Genomic DNA, 20092 nt, shown 5'->3' on the forward strand with positions numbered 1-20092 from the left:
CACACAAAATCCGTTAGATTCACTTCAACATTTAAATTTAATTTGTCAAAATATTTTCGTCGCTTTGAGACCGCGACCTGTTCACTGACAAAATTATATCCTCTCACAAAACAAGGGTGAGCATGAAGTAGATGTCAATGCTTTTAAGCAGTATCTGAACATGTAACTGTGTAATATCAGGAAATGAACCTGCATTATAATAGAAAACATAGGAAAAAGCTGCAGCACCAAACTCTTACCCACCAAAGACCAAGTACAAGATCACTTGCAACTGATTTTAGTGACCCCAGCATGAGTAATCATGAGTAATCATCATCATTTTAATATCCAGTTTTCCACGCTTGCATGGGATGGACACAATCTATTGAAGCAGATTTTCTATGACTGTATATCCTTTCTGTTGCCAACTCTGACCTATTTCCAAGTAAGGTAATATTTCCAATATTTTCCCATGGCTGGACATGTTTCTGTGGAAGATTGGAAACAAAGGACACTGCTTGTATGACAGTGACACATGATGTCAAGACAAACAGGCACTAACACTCATACACACTGGGTTTCTTTTAGTTTCTGTCTACCAAATCTACTCACAAGGCTTTGGTCAACCCAGGGGTATAGTAGAAGGCATTTCTCAAAAGTAGCATGCAAGCTTCTTAACCACATATCCATCAGCAAAAATTGTATTTATTGGTAAAATATAAAGTGTTGATCTTGGTCCAACATCTTGAGATTAGATCCCTGCTACGTCTTTATGTTTTCTGGGCCTACCTCTGATATGGGTGTCTACCATTGTCAGAATAATTTCACTCAGCAGATGTTATTTTCTTTGCATCATATATAAGCCAGTGTGGCTGCTTTTCTTGCCCTGTATTAATTGATGCTATTAATGCTGAGTAACTTTTCTCAGCTCACTCAAACATCCAACAGATCATACTGAGCTCATTTTCCCCAAGTTTTTGCTGGTCTTCTTTATTCCATGCCCAACAATACACTATTATATTTATTATATATGTTTCACAGATAAAAACATTTTGTTGTTTAGCCCCCATGTCAATCCTGATCAAAAAGATCTACAAAAGTTCCAATTGTGTCTCAACGTCATCTACCATTTTTATAAGATGATAGATGCAATTAGAGGAAAATTTTGTTGTTATTTTTAGCAGGTCCAACAATCTTGCAGATACTTCTTCATTGCTAGATAAAGCTTTTGTCTTTCTTTAACATCAGATCAGCCTTAACTGAGCAGATCAAAGGTATTTTATCTATGTCCATGTTAATTTCCTTTCCAGGCCCATATGCACACACCAAATAAGATAATGAGATAATAAGATGATGTGGGTGCTATTTTTAGTAAGTTGAGCAGTTCTACAGAGACTCCCTCACTGACTCAGAAACTAACTCTTCATTAACAATGATGTTACTCTGAACTTCTCCCCATTCCTTACTCTATTATATTCTCTCTACATCTACCTCTATGACTAGTTACGACACTAATTAGCAGAAACTACATCTAACTGATAATCTTAACATTCTATAGACTATATTTCATACATCTGCTGCTTTAAAATTTCAATACTCTGTCATTGAAAAGAAATATACTTGAAATTTCAGAAGTTTTAGGACAAATGGAAATTACTTACAGCAAGATAGAGGCCACTTGGTCCATTGAAATTATCAATCCAACCCTGCAAAATAAAATTTTAGAATTATTATACTAACAAGTTATTTAGGTAAGTGTCTTTTGTTATAACCTGTGTCAACAAGTGCCTTGAGAATAAATTTGGTAGATGGAAACTGTACTGAGCTCATTGTATGTATGTGTGTGAGTGAGAGAGAGAGAGTGTGTGTGTGTGTATGTGAGTGTGTGCGTGCTTGTGTGTGCACGTGTGTGTGTGTGTCATTATCATCATCATTTCATATCTGTCTTCCTTGCTGGTACGGGTTGGAAGGTTCAACAAAATCTGACATTACTCCCCAGTGTTTACTTTGGTATAGTTTCTAATGCCAACTACTTTACAGTGTTTACTAGGTGCATTTTTGTAGCACCAACAAGAGTAAAGACTATTTCACAACTTGCAAGGCTAATTGGCCTAAAATAGCCCCTATAGCTTAAGGAAAATAGAAGAGATAAAGTGCAATGTTTCTAAGCGGAGAGAGAAGGGATGGTAGGTAAGATGAAAGGAACAGATTTATAGCTACAACAAGTTGGTAATGGAGAGAGTAACAAAGCAGAAGACTAGTATTTTTGCTGACAATGTTGCTTGATATACACATTGACAAAGAATTACATAATGTGAACCAAGAAATTTAGATTATAAACACTAGTTGGAGGGTTAAGAGGACATACACACATACACTTATGGTGTGTGTGTATGTGTGAATATTTACATTCTACACTGGGTGACGTACAGACAGTGACATTTGTAGATATTTTTCAGTTAAGAAACAGAAGCTCTGTACATTCAAAGTCAGGTGGAATGGAAAACTCCCTTACTTGAACAGATAAGAGTGAGTGACAGGAAGGGTTTCTGGCTGTAAAACAATATCCCAGTAATATGTATTTGTCTAATCCATGCCAGCATGGGAAAAAGGATGCAAAATGAAGAAAACGAATAAAAGCTATAAATAATAAAATATGGAAGTGAATATTTCCTTTTTCACAGCTAAGTTCATGTAACGGTATTGTAATTCATTGTAGTCAAGGGTTGCCAATTGTAACAGTACTGTTAGGTAGAGTTAGTGGTTACCATTTCTAACAGTAAATGTAATGATATATGCTGATTGTTGACAGTTAGTGATTGTAATGGGTGTTGCTGTTGCAGATGTGCAAGATGAAAGAACAGTGATTGAAGTTATAAACAAATATTTATTACCGTTACCTTTTATACAGCCAAAACCACAACGGGTTGGAATGTATAATATAAGTGGAAAAGCATACGAAGTTACGAGAATTAATTTCTTCTTGTATATTTGTGTACATTTTCTTGACATTGTGTAGTAGTAAACCACAGATAGAAATAGAGTAATATTATAGAGAAAAGAAAGTGTGCTAGTGAAAGTTAGAGAGTTGAGGGTAGTTGTAAGTCTCGTAGTGGCTGATTGTTTTCTTTCTCCTTCTGGCCGTTTGTCTCAAGTGGCTGTCTGCCTGTGGCCATCTCTAGTTGTCTCCGTTCACCAACTGATTCTGGCTTACGGAGTTCTTGTATTTATAACTATATAAAACTAGTTAGAAGGAGAGACATATTGTTGAGGACAACAGATTTCGTTGGGGTCTGTTATCCCAATTCAACTTTTGGTGATATAGAAGAGGTCAAAAGGGTTAAGTGGTAAAGACATAAATCAGCTTGGCAAAGCCATATGTTAAATGTAACTGCTGTTACTATTGTCTCTTCATGAGATAAGTGCTACTGAAATATGGAAAATTTGCCAATTCAGGTTTGAATCTACTCTATGTCTAAATGAAGTCACTACAAACATGTAACAAAATGGGGATAACGATGAAAAGGCATTGAGAAAACGTTTGGGGTATGTACAAAAAAAAAATGAAAATATTACAAAAATTTCCCAATAAAGAAAAACCTACGGAAAAGACCACGGTAACCTCGGTCCTTAATGTCACAATTTGTAAAATAAAATTACTTTTATTTGTGAAAGAAACGTAAGTAACTTTCTGTTTACAAAATTTTAACTGTTCTATAGAATCATGCTCTAAGTGGCTTCGTCATTTATACGTGCCATTCTTGCTACATGTATCCATCTTTTTTCGAAACATTTGCTAGACAACACTTGCCTCTCTACTCTCACCTTCCTTTTCAAGTGATACTTGAAAAAGTTGATGAGAGATTGACCAGAGAGGAAAGTGTTTGTCTCTAATCCTTTTAGACACATCCACCAGATGCATTCTTTCGCCATAGCCACAAGAACAATAAATACAGCTCTTCCTTCCCGTTTAAAGGAAGGAGACTTGACGATAGACTCGGTTGATAAACCAACTCGTCCCACATGTGACAGCAGTCATTCAACATAAGCCCACAGGTCAGAAATGGTTGGACACTGCACGAGTGCGTGCAGAACAGTCTCGTCGCTCTGACCGCATCTCGGGCAGGTCGGCCCCGTGTGTCTCAAACCATGTCGGTAGAGCTTATCCCGAACGGGTAGCACTTCCAGGCTAGGGATCTCTGGAAGTTATCCATAGGTCCCGGCCCGAAAGTCGTCTTGAACAGGCGGGTCAGGTATTCCTCGTCGACGCCCAGGTTCGCCCCGAGATCGTCGTCGTACCTCCCCTCCACTAATCCCCTATAGAATGCATTTGTTGTGATGCAGCCGCTCAGGGTCAACACGGGACGGCAGAGGTGCTGGAGAGCAACGCAACACTCACGGTGCCATTCGCCTAGCCTAGGTCTCTTCTTGATCCACAACTGCAGCTCGGTCATGGAGACGAGCTGCGGGAAAGTGCGTCGCACAAACGGCGACCACACCTGCTCACCGTCGTCTATGTAGAGACAGAGATGTCGCAGTCTCAGCGCATGTCTGCACATCATCAACCACGGCATGCCCAGCCCTCCTTTCAGCGGGTGTTGACAGCAAACGGATCACCTGACCATCGGAACACTTCCTTTCCACAAGAAGCGAAAGAGGATGCGCTCCAGCTTGGAGCGGTCAGGCAGTAGTGGATGACGGACGCGATGAACACGTTTGCCACCTCCGCCCGACCCTTTAGGGACAGTTTCCTCTCGGCCCATTGCTGGCAGAGAGTGGCTACCCTACTTGTAATCTCGTCCCAGTTCTTCCCCGTTTGCAGGTCTGGACCAAACCCAGACGGTATGGGCTTGCTTCTCCAGGTGCCGAGCCACAAGCCCACCGATTGTTCCCGGTTGATCTTCGCTCCCGTCACCACTTCGTACAGAAGCGACGAGAGGGGACATCCCTGACGGACCGAACGTGCAATGTGGAAAGGTCTTGATAGGTGCCCATTGACGTGAACTACCGAACGGATGCTTTTGTACAAAGCAGCCATACAGCCGCGGAAAACGGGTCCGAAGCCGGCCGCTGTGAGGACAGCTTCCAAATATTGATGGTCTACCCTATCGAAAGCTTTGGATTGATCCAAATTGATCAGGGCCCCACCCATGCCAGGTTCCTTAACTACCCGCTCTATGATGTAGCGCATCAGATGGAGGTTGTCATGGATGCTTTGGCCCGGCACGGCGCACGTTTGCGCCTTGCCGACCAGTTTCTCGATGACAAGCGCCAACCGCTTGGCTAACACCTTGGCCAAAATTTTCAGGTCTGCATTCAGCAGAGTGATAGGCCTAAAGTTATCTATGACATTCCCCTTGTTTGGATCTTTCTTTAGCAGCGTTACGGCTCCTTGGCTCACAAAACCAGGAATGCTCCCGTTCTGCTGCCAGTTGCAGTACACCGCCGCCAAGACGTCTCCAAACAAGTCTGGCATACAGTTGTAAAGCTCGTAGGGCAGACCATCCAAACCCGGAGATTTGTGCTTCGAGCATCCCGCCATCGCGTCCCTCACTTCCGCCGCCGTGACGGCACCTTCGCAGCACTCCACCTATCTTGCCGAGAGTCATGGCAGGCTGTGCAGGTAGGCACTGAAGTCCACCCTGCATTCTCGCTCGCCACTCATCCCGAACAGTCAGGCAAAATGTTGCTGAAAGGCCTCGCACATCTTGCTCAGCTCGAGCAATTCGTGCCCCTGTTCATCTCCCAGAGACCGGATGGTGGCTCTGTTGCCCCGCTGCGCCTCCGCCACCCAGGCCTCTCGCACGGCTCCAACACCTTCGTTCCTTAGAGCACGCATTCTTGCCCTGACAGCACATCCTTCGTGTTTGGCGTTGAAATGTTGGTCGAGGGCGAATTTCGCCGCCAAAACGTCGGATGCGATGCTGCTTCTTAATGCCTCCTGTAACTTATTCACTAGCCCTCCCTCTACTCTGTTTCTATCTACGGCTAGTGCCTTGCTATATCTAGTTGCTTCTGCTTTTACTGCTCTCTTGAGGGCAAACCACCATTTGTTGTTGATGATGGCTCTCGTCAAAGCCCTCTTTACTAACGTGCTAATCTGGTCTCTGAAAACCTGTCTCGACGGGAAAGACGCATTTAGTTTCCAGTAACCGGGACCCTGCCTATGTGCCTTATCTAAGTCTAGCATACACATCACAAGTTTGTGATCCATGTAGCTGACTGTGTGGAATTGTGGACATCCTAAGCTATCTCTATCTATTGTCCTACACACTATCCTATCTAGATACGATCTCGACGACCCAATGCGGTTGCTCCATGTCCACGTTGGCACATTTGGGTGTTCAAGTCGGTACCTGTCAGACAGTTGAAAGCGTCTGAGCAGGTCTCTGAGGCATTTGCATCCCCTTCTATTGTTGTCTCTCCCCATGTAGTCTAGATGCGTGTCCAAGGTAGCATTCCAATCCCCCACTAAAAGTAAAGGACGAGACGTTCCCAGGAATACCTCTAGACGTCGAAAGAAATCTGACCGACCTGTTAAAGGAGGAACATAGACTGCTAGCAGCCGAAAAGCGCATCCATTGCTGCCGTCAACATCCAGCACAACCAGTCTTGCCTCCGAGTCTATAAATATCGTCTTTACTTCGAGATCCAGACTCTTGCGAAAAAGAACCACCGTGCCACTACTGCCCATCCTCGGCAGACAAGGAGAAAAATAAATGTTAAATTGTCCGCTAAACATGGACTTTAGGGCCCGCGATTCATGGAGTCTGGTCTCACTTATGGCTATGATTTCCAAGTTATGTGACTTGATATCATTTAAGAGGTACCCTTGTTTCCAAGGGGACCCCAAGCCACGCGCATTTACACAACCAATTTTGAGCATGACTCTATTGAAATATGTGCTTTAAAGCACAAAAAGAAAAGAGCAGAGAGTTACTTACTTGTTTGAAAGTTTTGTTTCCTCCTTGGATTTTTCACCAAGGAGGCTATTGTACAATTTCTTGCAGAAATATTTTTGACATCCCCCTACCGCATTGGGGTAGAGGGATTTTATTTTGTGGTGCAATACTGGTGTTACGTGATATATTTTTATGTGTTTAGGCGGTGTTGTGTGTGGGTGATTGTTTGTTTTGATGTCGTTATTTGTGATGTTTGTTTTAGAGTTGATGTATTTCATCAACTCTGTGTTTGTAGTGTCTATTGCTGTTAGCATTGTTTTTGGTGTGTTATTATTGGTGTCTATCGTGTAGGAGTTGGGAGTATTTTCGGGAGATGTGAATCTCCCTGCTTTGTTGTTGTTTGTTTTTCTTTTTTTGCTCCTCTTCCTCCTTCCTTTTTGGGCTATTTGCCATTCCTCATTACTTTCCTCGTCTTCAGAGGAAATATCTGAGAAATCGGAAGGGGGTAGGGGCATGTTGTATGGATCTGTATTTGCTTTTGTAAGTGGTTGTGTTGTTGTTTTTGTTGTTGTTGGTTGTTGAATTTTTGGTTGTGGTGTAAGTGATGTGGGGGAAGGGGTATCAGTTTTTGTATTGTCTTTTCTTTTTTCGTCTTCTTCGTTTGTTAATTTTGCAGTTTTTGTAGTGTTTTCTTTCATTGATGTTGATGTTGCTTTTGTTGTTTTTTGTGTGGATGGCGGTGTGGGCAGCAAGATTTTTTTTATAGGTTTAGTTAGTCCTTGTTGTTGTTGTCGTTGTGTTTTTAGGGCAGTCGGACACTCCTTTTTGAGGTGTACCTCACTGTCACATAAGTAACAGCGAGGCCGCCTGCCCTCTGCCACTACATGTAAATTTTGGTTTGGTGACAAACGGATGTAAGGCGGAATTTTTTGTATTTCTTGTTTGTTTGTGTGGAACAGGATTTGTACGGTTTTTCCTGTCCAGTTGCTTTCTCCAACGGTGATTTGGAGGATATTAATATTGTCCATGTCGACACATATGGCCGATAGCAACCATAGTGTGTCTATTGTTGGAGGTGCATGCTTTATCGTTACCTTTGTTACCTTTTGGCCAAGGTAACTAGGTATCATTGTTATTTCTGGTGTGTGAAGAGTTAGCGTTGAAAATTTCTTCGCTAACTCTTCATTTCGAAAAATCACTTGGACATGTGCATATCTATGCTACCATGTGATGTATATTTTATGAGACCATATTAAATTTAAACATTTTTGAATTTTGTCTGTACTGGCCTGTTCTGGCCTTCTACTTTTAGTATTTATTACTTTGTATATGATGGTTTTTTTATTAGTTTCTTGTAATGTATGTTCGGGGATGTTTAAATGTACTTCATTGTTTTCTTTTGTGATCAACCTTCTCATATCTATTATTTCTCTTGTCGTGTATGACACAATAGTTTCTTTTTGCTTCAAAGCTTCAGCAAAGTTTTTTTTGTTATTGTTGTTATTGTTGTTGCTGGTGCTGGCACTAGTATTGGTGGCAGATGTGGCATTTGTGACTGTGTCAGTGGTGTTGTGGCTTGTTTTCATTTTTCCTTCCTCTCTTTCGCTTGTTGCTGAAGAGAGCAAATGTTGAGTTGAACTGTTGCTACTGCTGTAGCTGTTGTTGTTGTTGTTGTTGTTGTCGTTGGTGGTGGTGATGATGGCATCAGCAGAAATGGTGTTTACGTCAGAGACATTAGTGACGGTTTTTATGCATGGTTTTGTAACCTTGGTTACAGTTTTGTTTTTGTTATTGGTGGTGGTGGTGGTGGCGGTGTTAATTTTCATGTTAACACCTGCATCTGTGTGTGTGTTGTCCCTTTCCCTTTTCTTCATTCCTTCGTTCAAATGTGGTGAAGGCAATGTAGGAAAATCAGCGTCAAACGACATGCTGCAAAATTCAGCGTTCGTTTGACGAAATTTCTCATGGCTCGAAAACACCATCATCCAAAACAAAAAATGGCTAGAAAGCCGAAATCAATTTTAAAACCTGGAAATATGCCACACAGGGCAGATCTCCGTTGCAAAAAAACTTGCACCACAGAGTCTATAAGTTGTTGTACAACTTTCTATACAAAATTTACTTTAGAAACAAACTTTTAAAAGCATAAAAAAGGCAAAACTTATGGAGCCGGATACATCTAGTCTATTGTTCGTCCATAAAGATAGATAGATAGATAGATAGATAGATAGATAGATAGATAGATAGATAGATAGATAAATAAATAGATAGATAGATAGTCAGATGGGTAGAGGGAAAGACAGAGAGGAGTATCCACCTTCCTATTCATCATTCATTAATTAATTTATTTACTTAGTCCTTTACCATTGTATTCGAATGAGTTTAAGGATGGTGACCTCTTAAAAAAAAAACAGGTGCTGTTTGGTCATCACTGAAAGCCTTTTTGCATTCTTTTTTTCTTCTTTTCCTTCTCTTTTTCCCTCATTCTTTCTTTTTCCTTCTTTTCCCTCCTTTCTTTCTTTTTCTCTGAGTTATATTGAGAATATACCCCTTCTAAACATTCATTTTTGGAGGGAATTTTCATAAAGTGTAGTTCTGCATGAAAATACATTAGTATAATATTTGCAAATTAACAATTTGAAAAATCAATCAGTAAATGAAATGAAATAGAACAAATATATATATATATATATATATATATATATATATATATATATATATATAAGGTGAAGTATATTTGCCACTTAAATGTGGCTGACCCCTAAGGGTAGATGTTACTGTTGCTTTTAGCCCCAGGAGAACATCTCCTCCAGCTGGCTATCGACACACATCTGTGTCCTGTCTATATTTGCAGGACACAGACACAGATGTGTGTCGATAGCCAGCTGGAGGAGATGTTCTCCTGGGGCTAAAAGCAACAGTAACATCCACCCTTAGGGGTCAGCCACATTTAAGTGGCAAATATACTTCACCTTGTCGTGCAGTTACTGTTAATACCTCGCTCAGAGATTTAACATTGCTTATATATATATATATATATATATACACACACACACACACACATATACATACACACACGTATATATATACACACATATATATACATATACATATATATATATATATATATATATATATATATATATATATATATAAAGCTAGAATATCCCAATGCTTCACTTATATATATATCTGAACATTTGTAGAGATGAGCCACATTTGGAATAAACAATTCAAACATTCAATTGTGTGTGTGTGTGTGTGTGTGTGTGTGTGTGTGTGTATTCGTTTTATTTTATTTTATTTACTGATTGATTTTTCAAATTGTTAATTTGCAAACATTATATTAATGTATTTTCATGCAGAATTACACTTTATCAAAAAATTCCCTCCAAAAATGTATGTTTGGAAGGAGTATATTCTAAATATAACTCAAAGAGGAGAAAAAGAAAGGAAAAAGAAAAGAAGAAAAAGAGGAAACAGGAAACAAGAAAAGAGGGCAAAAAAAGAAAAGTAAAAAAAAGAAAGAAAGCAAAGACTTTCAGTGATGACCACACCACACCTGTTTTTTGTTTGTTTCTTTTTTAAGGGGCCACCATCCTTAAACCCATTCCAATACAATCGTAAAGGACTAAGTAAATAAATAAATGAATAGTGAATAGAAAGGGGGCTGTCTACCTGACTGTCTGTCTGTCTGTCTGTCTGTCTGTCTGTCTGTCTATCTATCTATCTATCTATCTATCTATCTATCTATCTATCTATCGTGTTGTTACATCATCTGCCTAACATTTCATTGAACAAAGATTTGTTTACATTTTTGCTTTCGAGGTGTATGAAGCGCCCAATTTTTGTTTTGGTATTTTTAAGGGCGGAATTGGCCCCTAGGGGCAGTTTCATCACTACTTTAATATCGAATCTTCTTTCTCGATTTTAAAAATGTCGAGAAATTTGATTGTGGAGCACTGGTCAAAGTCATTCATGGATGAACATTTTCCGGTAAATTTTCAGATTAACACCCGCATGATTTTCACTAGGGTGTTAGGGTTAGGGTTTTAGGGTCAGGGTTAGGGTTACAGTTACGGCTTTAGGTTTAGGGAATTCTGTCCCTAAGCCTAACCCTAAAACCCTAACCCTGATCCTAAAACCGTAACCCTAACACCCTAGTGAAAATCGTGCGGGTGTTAATCTGAAAATTTACCCATTTTCCCCGCCTAGGAGTGATGGAGAGAAAAAAAGAAGAATGAATCTTTCGAACGCGCACACTCCAAAACAAGTGCTGGAAAAGAAATTGTTGTCATTGCTAGGAATAATAATTCCACAACCGTTGTCAGCCCTGTCATCACCACCACGACTACCACATCCACTACCACAACAACCATTAACAACAACAAGATCAATATTATCGCTACAATTGTGCCTGCTGATTCGCATGAATTGAATATCTCACCTATTACTGGTGAAGATATTAATACTAATAAGAATGCACCATCCACTGTTTCTGGTATCGCCAATACAAACATTACCACCACCACCAACAAAAAGAGCACTATGGTTACTAAACCAAATGCCCCAAGCAATGTCACTACTGACACTAGTGACACCAATTTTGCTGCGACAACCACCAACACCCACAAAGACAACAACAATACAAAGAAAAGTTCCACAAATTTTGAAGAGATGTTAAAACAAAAAAAAGAAATTCTACATTTCACAAATGAAGAACTACTTGAGACCAGGTCACTTTTCACAACATCCGGGCAAAACTTAATATTACACACACCATAACACGTTAGAGATGATGTTGAAAAAAAGACAATCATGTATAAAATAATTTTAAAAAACCCCAAAATCAACAGAACAAATCACAAAAACAGATGTAGAAAAATGTGCTAAACCCATCATGAAAATCAAAGAGTACATAAACTGGGGTCTCCAATATAATACTGTGCAGGTCCACTTCCATAATCAGGATGAAGCAAAACAACACTACGCAAGCTTTACAAAATGATGAACTCGTCATGATCCCATACTACATGGGACAGAAAGTCAGTAAAATAAAAATAAAGAATGTCCTACCCAAAATTGAATCAAAGTGGATCACATCAGCGATATGTTTTCATTTGAAAACAATAAACATAATAGAAATCGCTGTTTTTCATAATGAAAATTGGACAGGCAAATCAATTGAAATCACAATCCAAATGGATCAAGATTCAATTGAAAAATTGCCAAATGTGATCCAACTTGAGAACAGACAAAGCCTGTATGTGGTGGCAGAGGGGGAAAAACCACGTTGCTACCTCTGCGGCAACCCAGACCACTTAATAGCAAAGTGCGTTTTGGCACATAAAAAACAACAACAAGGAGAACAATTACAATCAAAACACCAAACAAATAGAAGACAACTTTTGCTACCAACACCACCAAACCCACAAATGATCCAAGAAATATACAAAAAAATGGAATCTTGTCAAGAGCAACATATCAACAAGCAAAACCAAACGACATCACCATCAACACCAAGAAGAGAAACAACACCACCACCAACATCAAAAGATAGACCAACACCAGCACCAAGAATAACAACCAAGAAAACAAATATCAATGAAGAAAAGACAAATACTAACCCTAATTCCCCAACAACACACACACCACAAAACACAACATCTAAAAGTACACACATAAAACCAGATGCCTTGCCCTTACCCCCTTCTGATCTGTCGGACTTTTAGTCTAACATTGAAAGTCCAGTAGAATGGCAAATAGCCACAGGGGGTAAAAGAAAAAGATTAAAAAAAAACAAGACAAAATCAAACACAAGCAAAGCAGAGAGGTACACATCGCCTGAAAGCCCCTTACACAACCAAACCAGCACCAACACCACAAAAACGCATACAATGCTCTCTGCTATAAACACAAAAGACACAAAACTAATGAACTATATCGCATCTCACACAAACATATATGAAGATGACTTCAAAAATAATCACCCACGAACAACACCACCAGAACATATTAAAATAATACACATGACACAAACACAGTAGCACACACTCAAATCCTTCTATCCAAATGTGGTAGGAGAGTTCCAAAAATTCCTATCTAAAAAGTTATGTAAAGACCTCCTTCAAGACACTTCAAAGGAGGAGGAATGTAAAACTTTTGAAATGAGTAAGTAACTTTCTCTCTCGTCTCTTTACTGTTTCGACAAAATTATGCTTAAATTAGGTTGTGTAAATGTATGTGGCTTGGCATCAGCTTGGAAACAAGGTTATCATCAAGTCACAGAATGTAGAAATCATAGCTATCAGTGAAACCAGACTCAGTAACCCGAGCCCTCGCATCCATGTTTGGCGGACAATTCGACATTTATTTTTCTCCCTGTCTGCCAAACATGGGTGGTGGTGGTACCACGGTGCTTTTTCGGAAGAGTCTAAGCCTAAAAGTAAGGCCAATATTCCTAGACCCAGAGGGTAGGCTGGTTGTCTTGGACGTCAATGGCAGAAATGAGTGTGCTTTCCGTCTGATGGCAGCGTATGCACCATCCTTAACGGGTCGAGCGGATTTCTTTAGACGTCTAGAGGTTTTCCTGGGAACGTCTTGACCTTTACTGTTAGTAGAGGATTGAAACGCTACCTTAGACACACATTTAGACTATGTGGGAATGGATAGGAATAGAAGGGGATGTAAGTGCCTCAAAGACCTGCTCAGACGTTTTCATTTGTCTGACAGGTTCTGACTCAACCATCCGAACATGCCAACGTGAACTTGGACAAACCGCGTTGGATTGTATCTAGATAGAGTTCTATGTAGGACAGAGGATAGAGATAGTGTAGGATGCCCACAATTTAAAATAGTCAGCTACACAGATCACAAATTTGTGATGTGTACACTCGACTTAGATAAGACACATAGGCAGGGTCCCAGTTACTGGAAACTGAACACTTCACTCTTAGCGCGGCAGGTTTACAGGAACCAGATTAGCGAGTTAATTAAGAGGGCATTAACAGGAGCCATCGTTAACAACCGCTGGTGGTTTGCCCTAAAAATGGCAATTAAATCGGAATCGATTAGGTTTAGCAAAGAATTAGCGATAGATCGAAATAGAGTAGAGGGAGACTTAGTTAAGAAACTAGAAGTACTTACAACTGGCAGCGCAACCAACGTGTTGGCTGCGAGGATGGCCCTCGACCAACACCTCAACACCAAACACGAAGGTTGTGTCGTCAGAGCTAAAATGCATACCTTAAGGAACAAAGGGATCGAAGCTGTGCAAGAAGCCCGGGTAGCAGAGGCACAATGCAGCAACAAAGCCACCATTCGGTCTCTAATAGATCAACAGGGATGCAATTTACTCAAATCCGAAAGGATGTATGAGGCCTTTCAACAGCACTTTGCTTGACCGTTTGGTGTGAGTGGTGGGTCGGAACGCAGGATAGACTTCAGTACCTACCTGACTGGCCTGCCGCAGCTCTCTGCAAGAGAAGCAGAGTGTTGTGAGGGTCCCATCACAGCTGCTGAAGTAAGGGATGCAATGGCGGGCTGTGCGAGGGATAAGTCGCCTGGATTGGATGGTCTACCCTACGAGCTGTATTGTCAAATGCCAGATTGTTTGGCGACCTCTTGGCATCAATCTACTGCAACTGGCAACAAAACGGGAGAATTCCCGGTTTCGTGAGCCGAGGTGCAGTGACATTGCTGAAGAAAGACCCAAACAAGGGGAATTTTATAGATAATTTCAGGCCCATCACTCTGCTCAATGCAGATTTTAAAATTTAGGCCAAAGTAATAGCCAAGAGGTTGGCGCTTGTTATCGATAAACTGGTCAACAAGGCGCAAACATGCGCCGTGCTGGGCAGAAGCATCCATGACAACTTCCACCTCATGCGCTACATCATGGACAGGGTAGTTAAGGATCCTGGCATGGGTGGGGCGCTGATCAATTTGGATCAATCTAAAACTCTCGATAGGGTCGACCATCAATACCTGGCGGCCGTCCTCAGGGCAGCTGGCTTTGGTCCCATCTTCCGCGGTTGGATTGCTGCCTTGTATAGCAGCATCCAATCAGTAATTCGGGTAAACAGTCACCTGTCAAAACCGTTCGAAATCACGTGTTCGGTCCATCAAGGATGTCCCCTGTCGGCGCTTCTGTATGTATTGTCTCTCGAGCCACTACTGCAGAAGCTGGCGACACTGAGGGGTATCCCACGGGAGCTCAGTTGTGGGACGAGCGTGTCGGCATATGCGGACGATGTCAACGTCATAGTCTCAAGCCAAAAGCACATTGAGATGCAAGCGAGACACTTAAAGAATATGAAACGGTAACAGGAGCAAAAATTAACCCAGAAAAGTCACTGGGTTTGCTACTCGGCACCTGGAGAAGCAAGCCCATACCGTCCAACAGCAACTCCGTAGTGGAACGCTGGACGGAAGGACCGGTTAAACTGCTTGGGGTCTGGTTCAGTCCGGACCTCCAAATGGATAAGAACTGGGACGAGATCACGAATAGAGTGGTCACTCTCAGCCAAACATAGGCCGAGAGAAAGCTATCTCTAAAAGGTCGGGCGGAGGTGGCTGATGCGTATATCGCATCAGTCATCGATTACCGCCTGACCGTTGTGCCTTGTCCTGATGCCACCATCACGAAACTAGAACGCATACTCTTCCTCTTTCTGTGGAAGAGTAGCGTTCTGATGGTGAGGCGATCCATTTGCTGTCAACATCTGGGGATGCTGTGGTTAATGATGTGCAGACATGCGCTGAGACTGCGGCATCTCTGGAACACCATTGACGACGGTGAACAGGTGCGAGCACTGTTTGTGAGGTGCGCCTTCCCGCAGCTCGTCTCACTCACCGAACTGCAAACATGGATGAAAAAGAGACCGAAACTGGGCGATTGGCACCGCGAGTGTCGCCCAGCTCTACAGCAGCTCTGCCGTCGAGGATCAAACTTGTGCAACTTCCAAACAACCAATGTGTTCTATAGCGGACTAGTGGAGGGGAGGTCCGATGACACTCTCGGGGAAACCTGGGTCTATGGATAACTTCCAGAGATCCCTGGCTTGGCAATGCTGTTTGAGAGAAGATCTACAGACACGGTTTGAAAACCACCGGACCGACCTGCCCAAGTTGCGGTCAGAGCGACAAAACTGTTCTGCATGCACTCGTGCAGTGTCTAGATATTTCAGAGCTGTGGACCTTTGTCGAACGGCTGTTGTCACGTGTGGGACAAGCCCGTTTATCAGCCGAGTCTATCGGGAATATTGTTCTGCCACCTTCCTTTAAACAGGAAGGGAAAACAGTTTTCGTAACACTGATAGCTATGGCAAAAGAATGCATGTGGTGGATGCATTTGGAAGGTTTACAAACAAACACTTTCCTCTCTGGTCAGTCTCTTGTCAATTATTTCAAGTACCACTTGAAAAGGAGGATGAGAATAGAGAGGAAAGTGTTATCGAATGAAAGTTTCAAAAAATGGGTAAATGTGGCAAGAATGGTAAATATGAAAGAGGACACCATTTTAAGCATAAACTTATAACAAAAAGAGAAAACGAGAGAAAAGGTACTTACTTTTATGTACATTTTGAACTGCCTGAGGTGACCTTGGTATTTTTTTGTAGGTTTTTCTCTCTAAACTGTGAATATTATTTATTCCCGTTTTTTTGGAAAATTAGAATTTTTGTACACCACACACCCAACGATTTCAATTCCTGTTGATTTGACTTTTCTTTGTGTGTCCAACCCACTCCACCTCGAAAATGAAAAAACTCTACATTTGTATTTCGTCCAATTTCTATGTTTAGCCCTGTGTTGCTATAATAAAAAGATAGCTATCTATCTATCTATCAGCACAATGAGTGTCGCGTTGCTCTCAAGCAACTCTGCCGTCTGGGACCAAACTTGTGCGACTTCATCACAACAAAGGCATTCTATAGAAGATTAGTGGAGGGGAGGTGCGACGACATTCTCGGGCAGAATCTGGGCGTCAATGAGGAACACCTGACCCGCCTATTTAGGACAACCTTCGGGCTGGGACCTATGGACAATCACCAGAGATCCCTAGCCTGGCAGTGCTATCGAGAAGCATTACCTGTTCAGGATAAGCTCTACAGGCACGGTTCGAGACACACCGGACCGACTTGCCCGAGATGCAGTGATACACGTTCCCCTTTTTTTGTTTTTCCGAACGATTTTGATCGGAATTTTACTTTTTTCTCATTTTTTTACCCTTTTTTTCTCTCATTTTTGAAAAGAAAAGCTCTACATATGCATTTGTCCCCTCTGTGTTCAGCCCTGTGTGGCTAATAAAGAAAGTTGCCTGCCTGCCTACCTACCGACCTATTGTGAGTGTTGTGTTGCTCTTGAGCAATTATGCCGTCCTGAGTCGACCTTGCATTCTATAGGGGATTAGCAGAGGAGAGGTACAACAACGATCTTGGGGTGCACCTGGGCGTCGACAAGGAATACTTGACCTACATGTTCAAGACAGCTTTCAGGCCGGGACCTATGGACAACTTCCAGAGATCCCTGGCCTGGCAGTGCTATCAAGAATCACTACCTGTTCGGGATAAGCTCTACAGGAATGGCTCAAGAAACACAGGGCCAACCTGCCCAAGATGAGGTCAGAGCGATGAAACCATCCTACACGCACGCGTACAGTGTCCAACCATTTCCGAACTGTGGGCTTATGTCGAATGACTGCTATTGTGTGTGGGATGAGTCGGTTTATCAACCCAGTCTATCATGAATATTGTCACGCCTCCTTCTTTGAAATGGGAAGTAAGTGCCATTTTCATCATACTTGTGGCTATGACGAAAGAATGTGTATGGTGGACGCATCTGAAAGGCCTAGAGACAAACACTTACCTCTCTGATCAATCTCTCATCAACTTCTTCAAGTATCACTTGAAGAGGAAGGTGAGAGTGGAGAGGGAAGTTTTGTCTAGTGAATGTTTCAAAAAAAGATGGGTGAATGTAGCAAGGATGGCACATGTGAATGACTGAGCCAGCTTGAGCATAATCCTATGAACCAAAATAAGAAAGGAAAAAAGAGTCACTTACTGTAAAAAATTGCATGACATTATTGCCCAAGGTTTCTGTGGTCTTTTCTGTAGACTTTTCTTTCAACGGATACACATAATCTGTTTTCCTGTTTTCCCTATTGATTGGCGTTTTTTTTTTTCTCCATGATCCCTTTTGAATGAAATTCGATCCACATTTTTTTTTCTCTTCTTCCCAAAACGAAAAGCTCTACTTTGTATTTTGTCCCCTCTATGTTCAGCCCTGTGTGGCCAATAAAGAAACATATATATCTATCTATCAGCCTATCTACTTACCTATATTTCTATCTATCCATCTACATTGTCTAGGAACCTCACCCAAAAAAAAATAAAAAACAATGTCCTCTACTAAACAAAATCCTCAAAAAACATCTGTTTTATATAAATGAACAAGCTGTTTCTACATTCACAAAATTTTATTTGACGCGTTCCGGAGAGGAATAAAAGCCCTAATAATAATGAAGAAATAAAAGGATGTCTTTTCCAAAATTCTGACAACTTTTTTCCTCAATATTCAATTCTGTATGTCATACCTAACACTCTATACTTATACATATATATATATATATATATATATATATATATACGCATATATATATATATGTATATATATGTATATACATATGTATGTATATATATATATATATATATGTATATATATATATATACATATGTATGTATATATATATATATACATATGTATGTATATATATATATACATATGTATGTATATATATATATACATATGTATGTATATATATATATACATATGTATGTATATATATATATACATATGTATGTATATATATATATATATATATATATATATATATATATATATATATATATATACATATACATACATATATACATATATATATATACATATATACACATATGTTGATGTTGTAGGAGAGAAATGTGTTCGCATGGATCATGGTACGCTTGCACTAAATGAGGATGCAAAGAAAGAGATGCCACTACGATAGATTGCTTAATAAAGAGAATGAATGGGAGAAAGAGAGCCTGCCGTATGTCGACCCAATAGAGGGACCAGCTATCCAAGTTGATAGTACCAGGGTAGATAAAGCAATTAAGAGTATGAAGACCGGGAAAGCCCCCGGCCCATCAGGAATCACTGCAGAGATGCTCAAAATATCTGGCAGTGTTGGCTATAGCCTAGTCACCCGTATTACGAACCAGGTGATACACGAAGGAGTCATACCCAATGACTGGTGTAGCAGCATCATAGTCAACTGCTACAAAGGTAAAGGTGACGCTTTAGATACAAATAATTACAGAGGCATCAAGCTGTAAGATCAGGTTATGAAAGTTACAGAGAGGGTCATAGCCCAACTAATTAGGGAGCGAATCAATTTAGATGAGATGCAGTTTGGGTTCGTGCCAGGTAAAAGCACTACTGATGCCTTATTTCTAGTGAGACAGTTGCAGGAGAAATACCTAGCTAAGGATAAACCTCTGTACCTGGCTTTCGTTGACATGGAGAAAGCCTTTGACAGGGTCCCCCGATCCCTTATCTGGTGGTCAATGAGGAAACTTGGGATAGAAGAATGGTTAGTGAGAGCTGGGCGAGCCATGTACAGAGATGCTGCCAGTAAGGTAAGGGTTGGAAATGAGTACAGCAATGAATTCCGGGTAGAGGTAGGGGTCCACCAAGGTTCCATCCTCAGCCTCCTCTTATTTATCATAGTCCTCCAGGCAATCACAGAGGAGTTCAAGACAGGTTGCCCCTGGGAGCTCCTCTATGCTGATGACCTTGCCCTAATTGCGGAGTCACTATCAGAACTAGAGGAGAAGTTTCAGGTGTGGAAGCAAGGTCTAGAATTGAAGAGCCTTAGAGTCAACCTAGCTAAAACCCAAATCCTAATAAGTAGGAAGGTAGATAAAACACAAACCCCTTCAGGTAGATGGCCCTGCTCAGTATGTAGAAAAGGAGTAGGTAGTAACTCTATAAGATGTACCCGGTGCAAGCTATGGACACATAAGAGGTGCAGCAACATCAAAGGCAGGTTAACTAGCAAGTTAGTTTTTGTTTGTGGCAGATGTTCAGGTGCAATAAACATTGTAAACAAACAGGAAACAACTTCTATCTCATTCCAGAGTGAACAACTAGAGGTAGTCGATAGCTTC

The 20092-nt window shown here is 41.0% G+C and overlaps 1 protein-coding gene across 2 annotated transcripts in view; it reads right to left on the bottom strand.

Moving 5' to 3' along the window:
- LOC106869388 (fatty acyl-CoA reductase 1) overlaps positions 1-17972 on the bottom strand; it is a 30165-nt gene extending 12193 nt beyond the window's left edge. Inside the window, exons 1-2 of one of the 2 annotated variants that reach the window (XR_016242606.1) lie at positions 6924-9403; positions 1641-1685 (exon numbers count right to left, since the gene is read on the bottom strand). Coding sequence is in view for 1 of the 2 variants with exons in the window: in XM_089355167.1 (XP_089211293.1) it covers positions 1641-1685; positions 17943-17957 (60 nt within the window). In the remaining variant the exon portion in view is untranslated. Of the gene's footprint in view, positions 1-1640; positions 1686-6923; positions 9404-17942 lie in introns of those variants that run through there. The other variant, XM_089355167.1, reaches the window with a different exon arrangement.
- Positions 17973-20092: the final 2120 nt, after the last annotated feature.

The sequence above is a fragment of the Octopus bimaculoides genome, chromosome 7 (assembly GCF_046866305.1).
Source record: "Octopus bimaculoides isolate indiv1 chromosome 7, ASM4686630v1, whole genome shotgun sequence".
Classification (NCBI taxonomy): domain Eukaryota; kingdom Metazoa; phylum Mollusca; class Cephalopoda; order Octopoda; family Octopodidae; genus Octopus; species Octopus bimaculoides.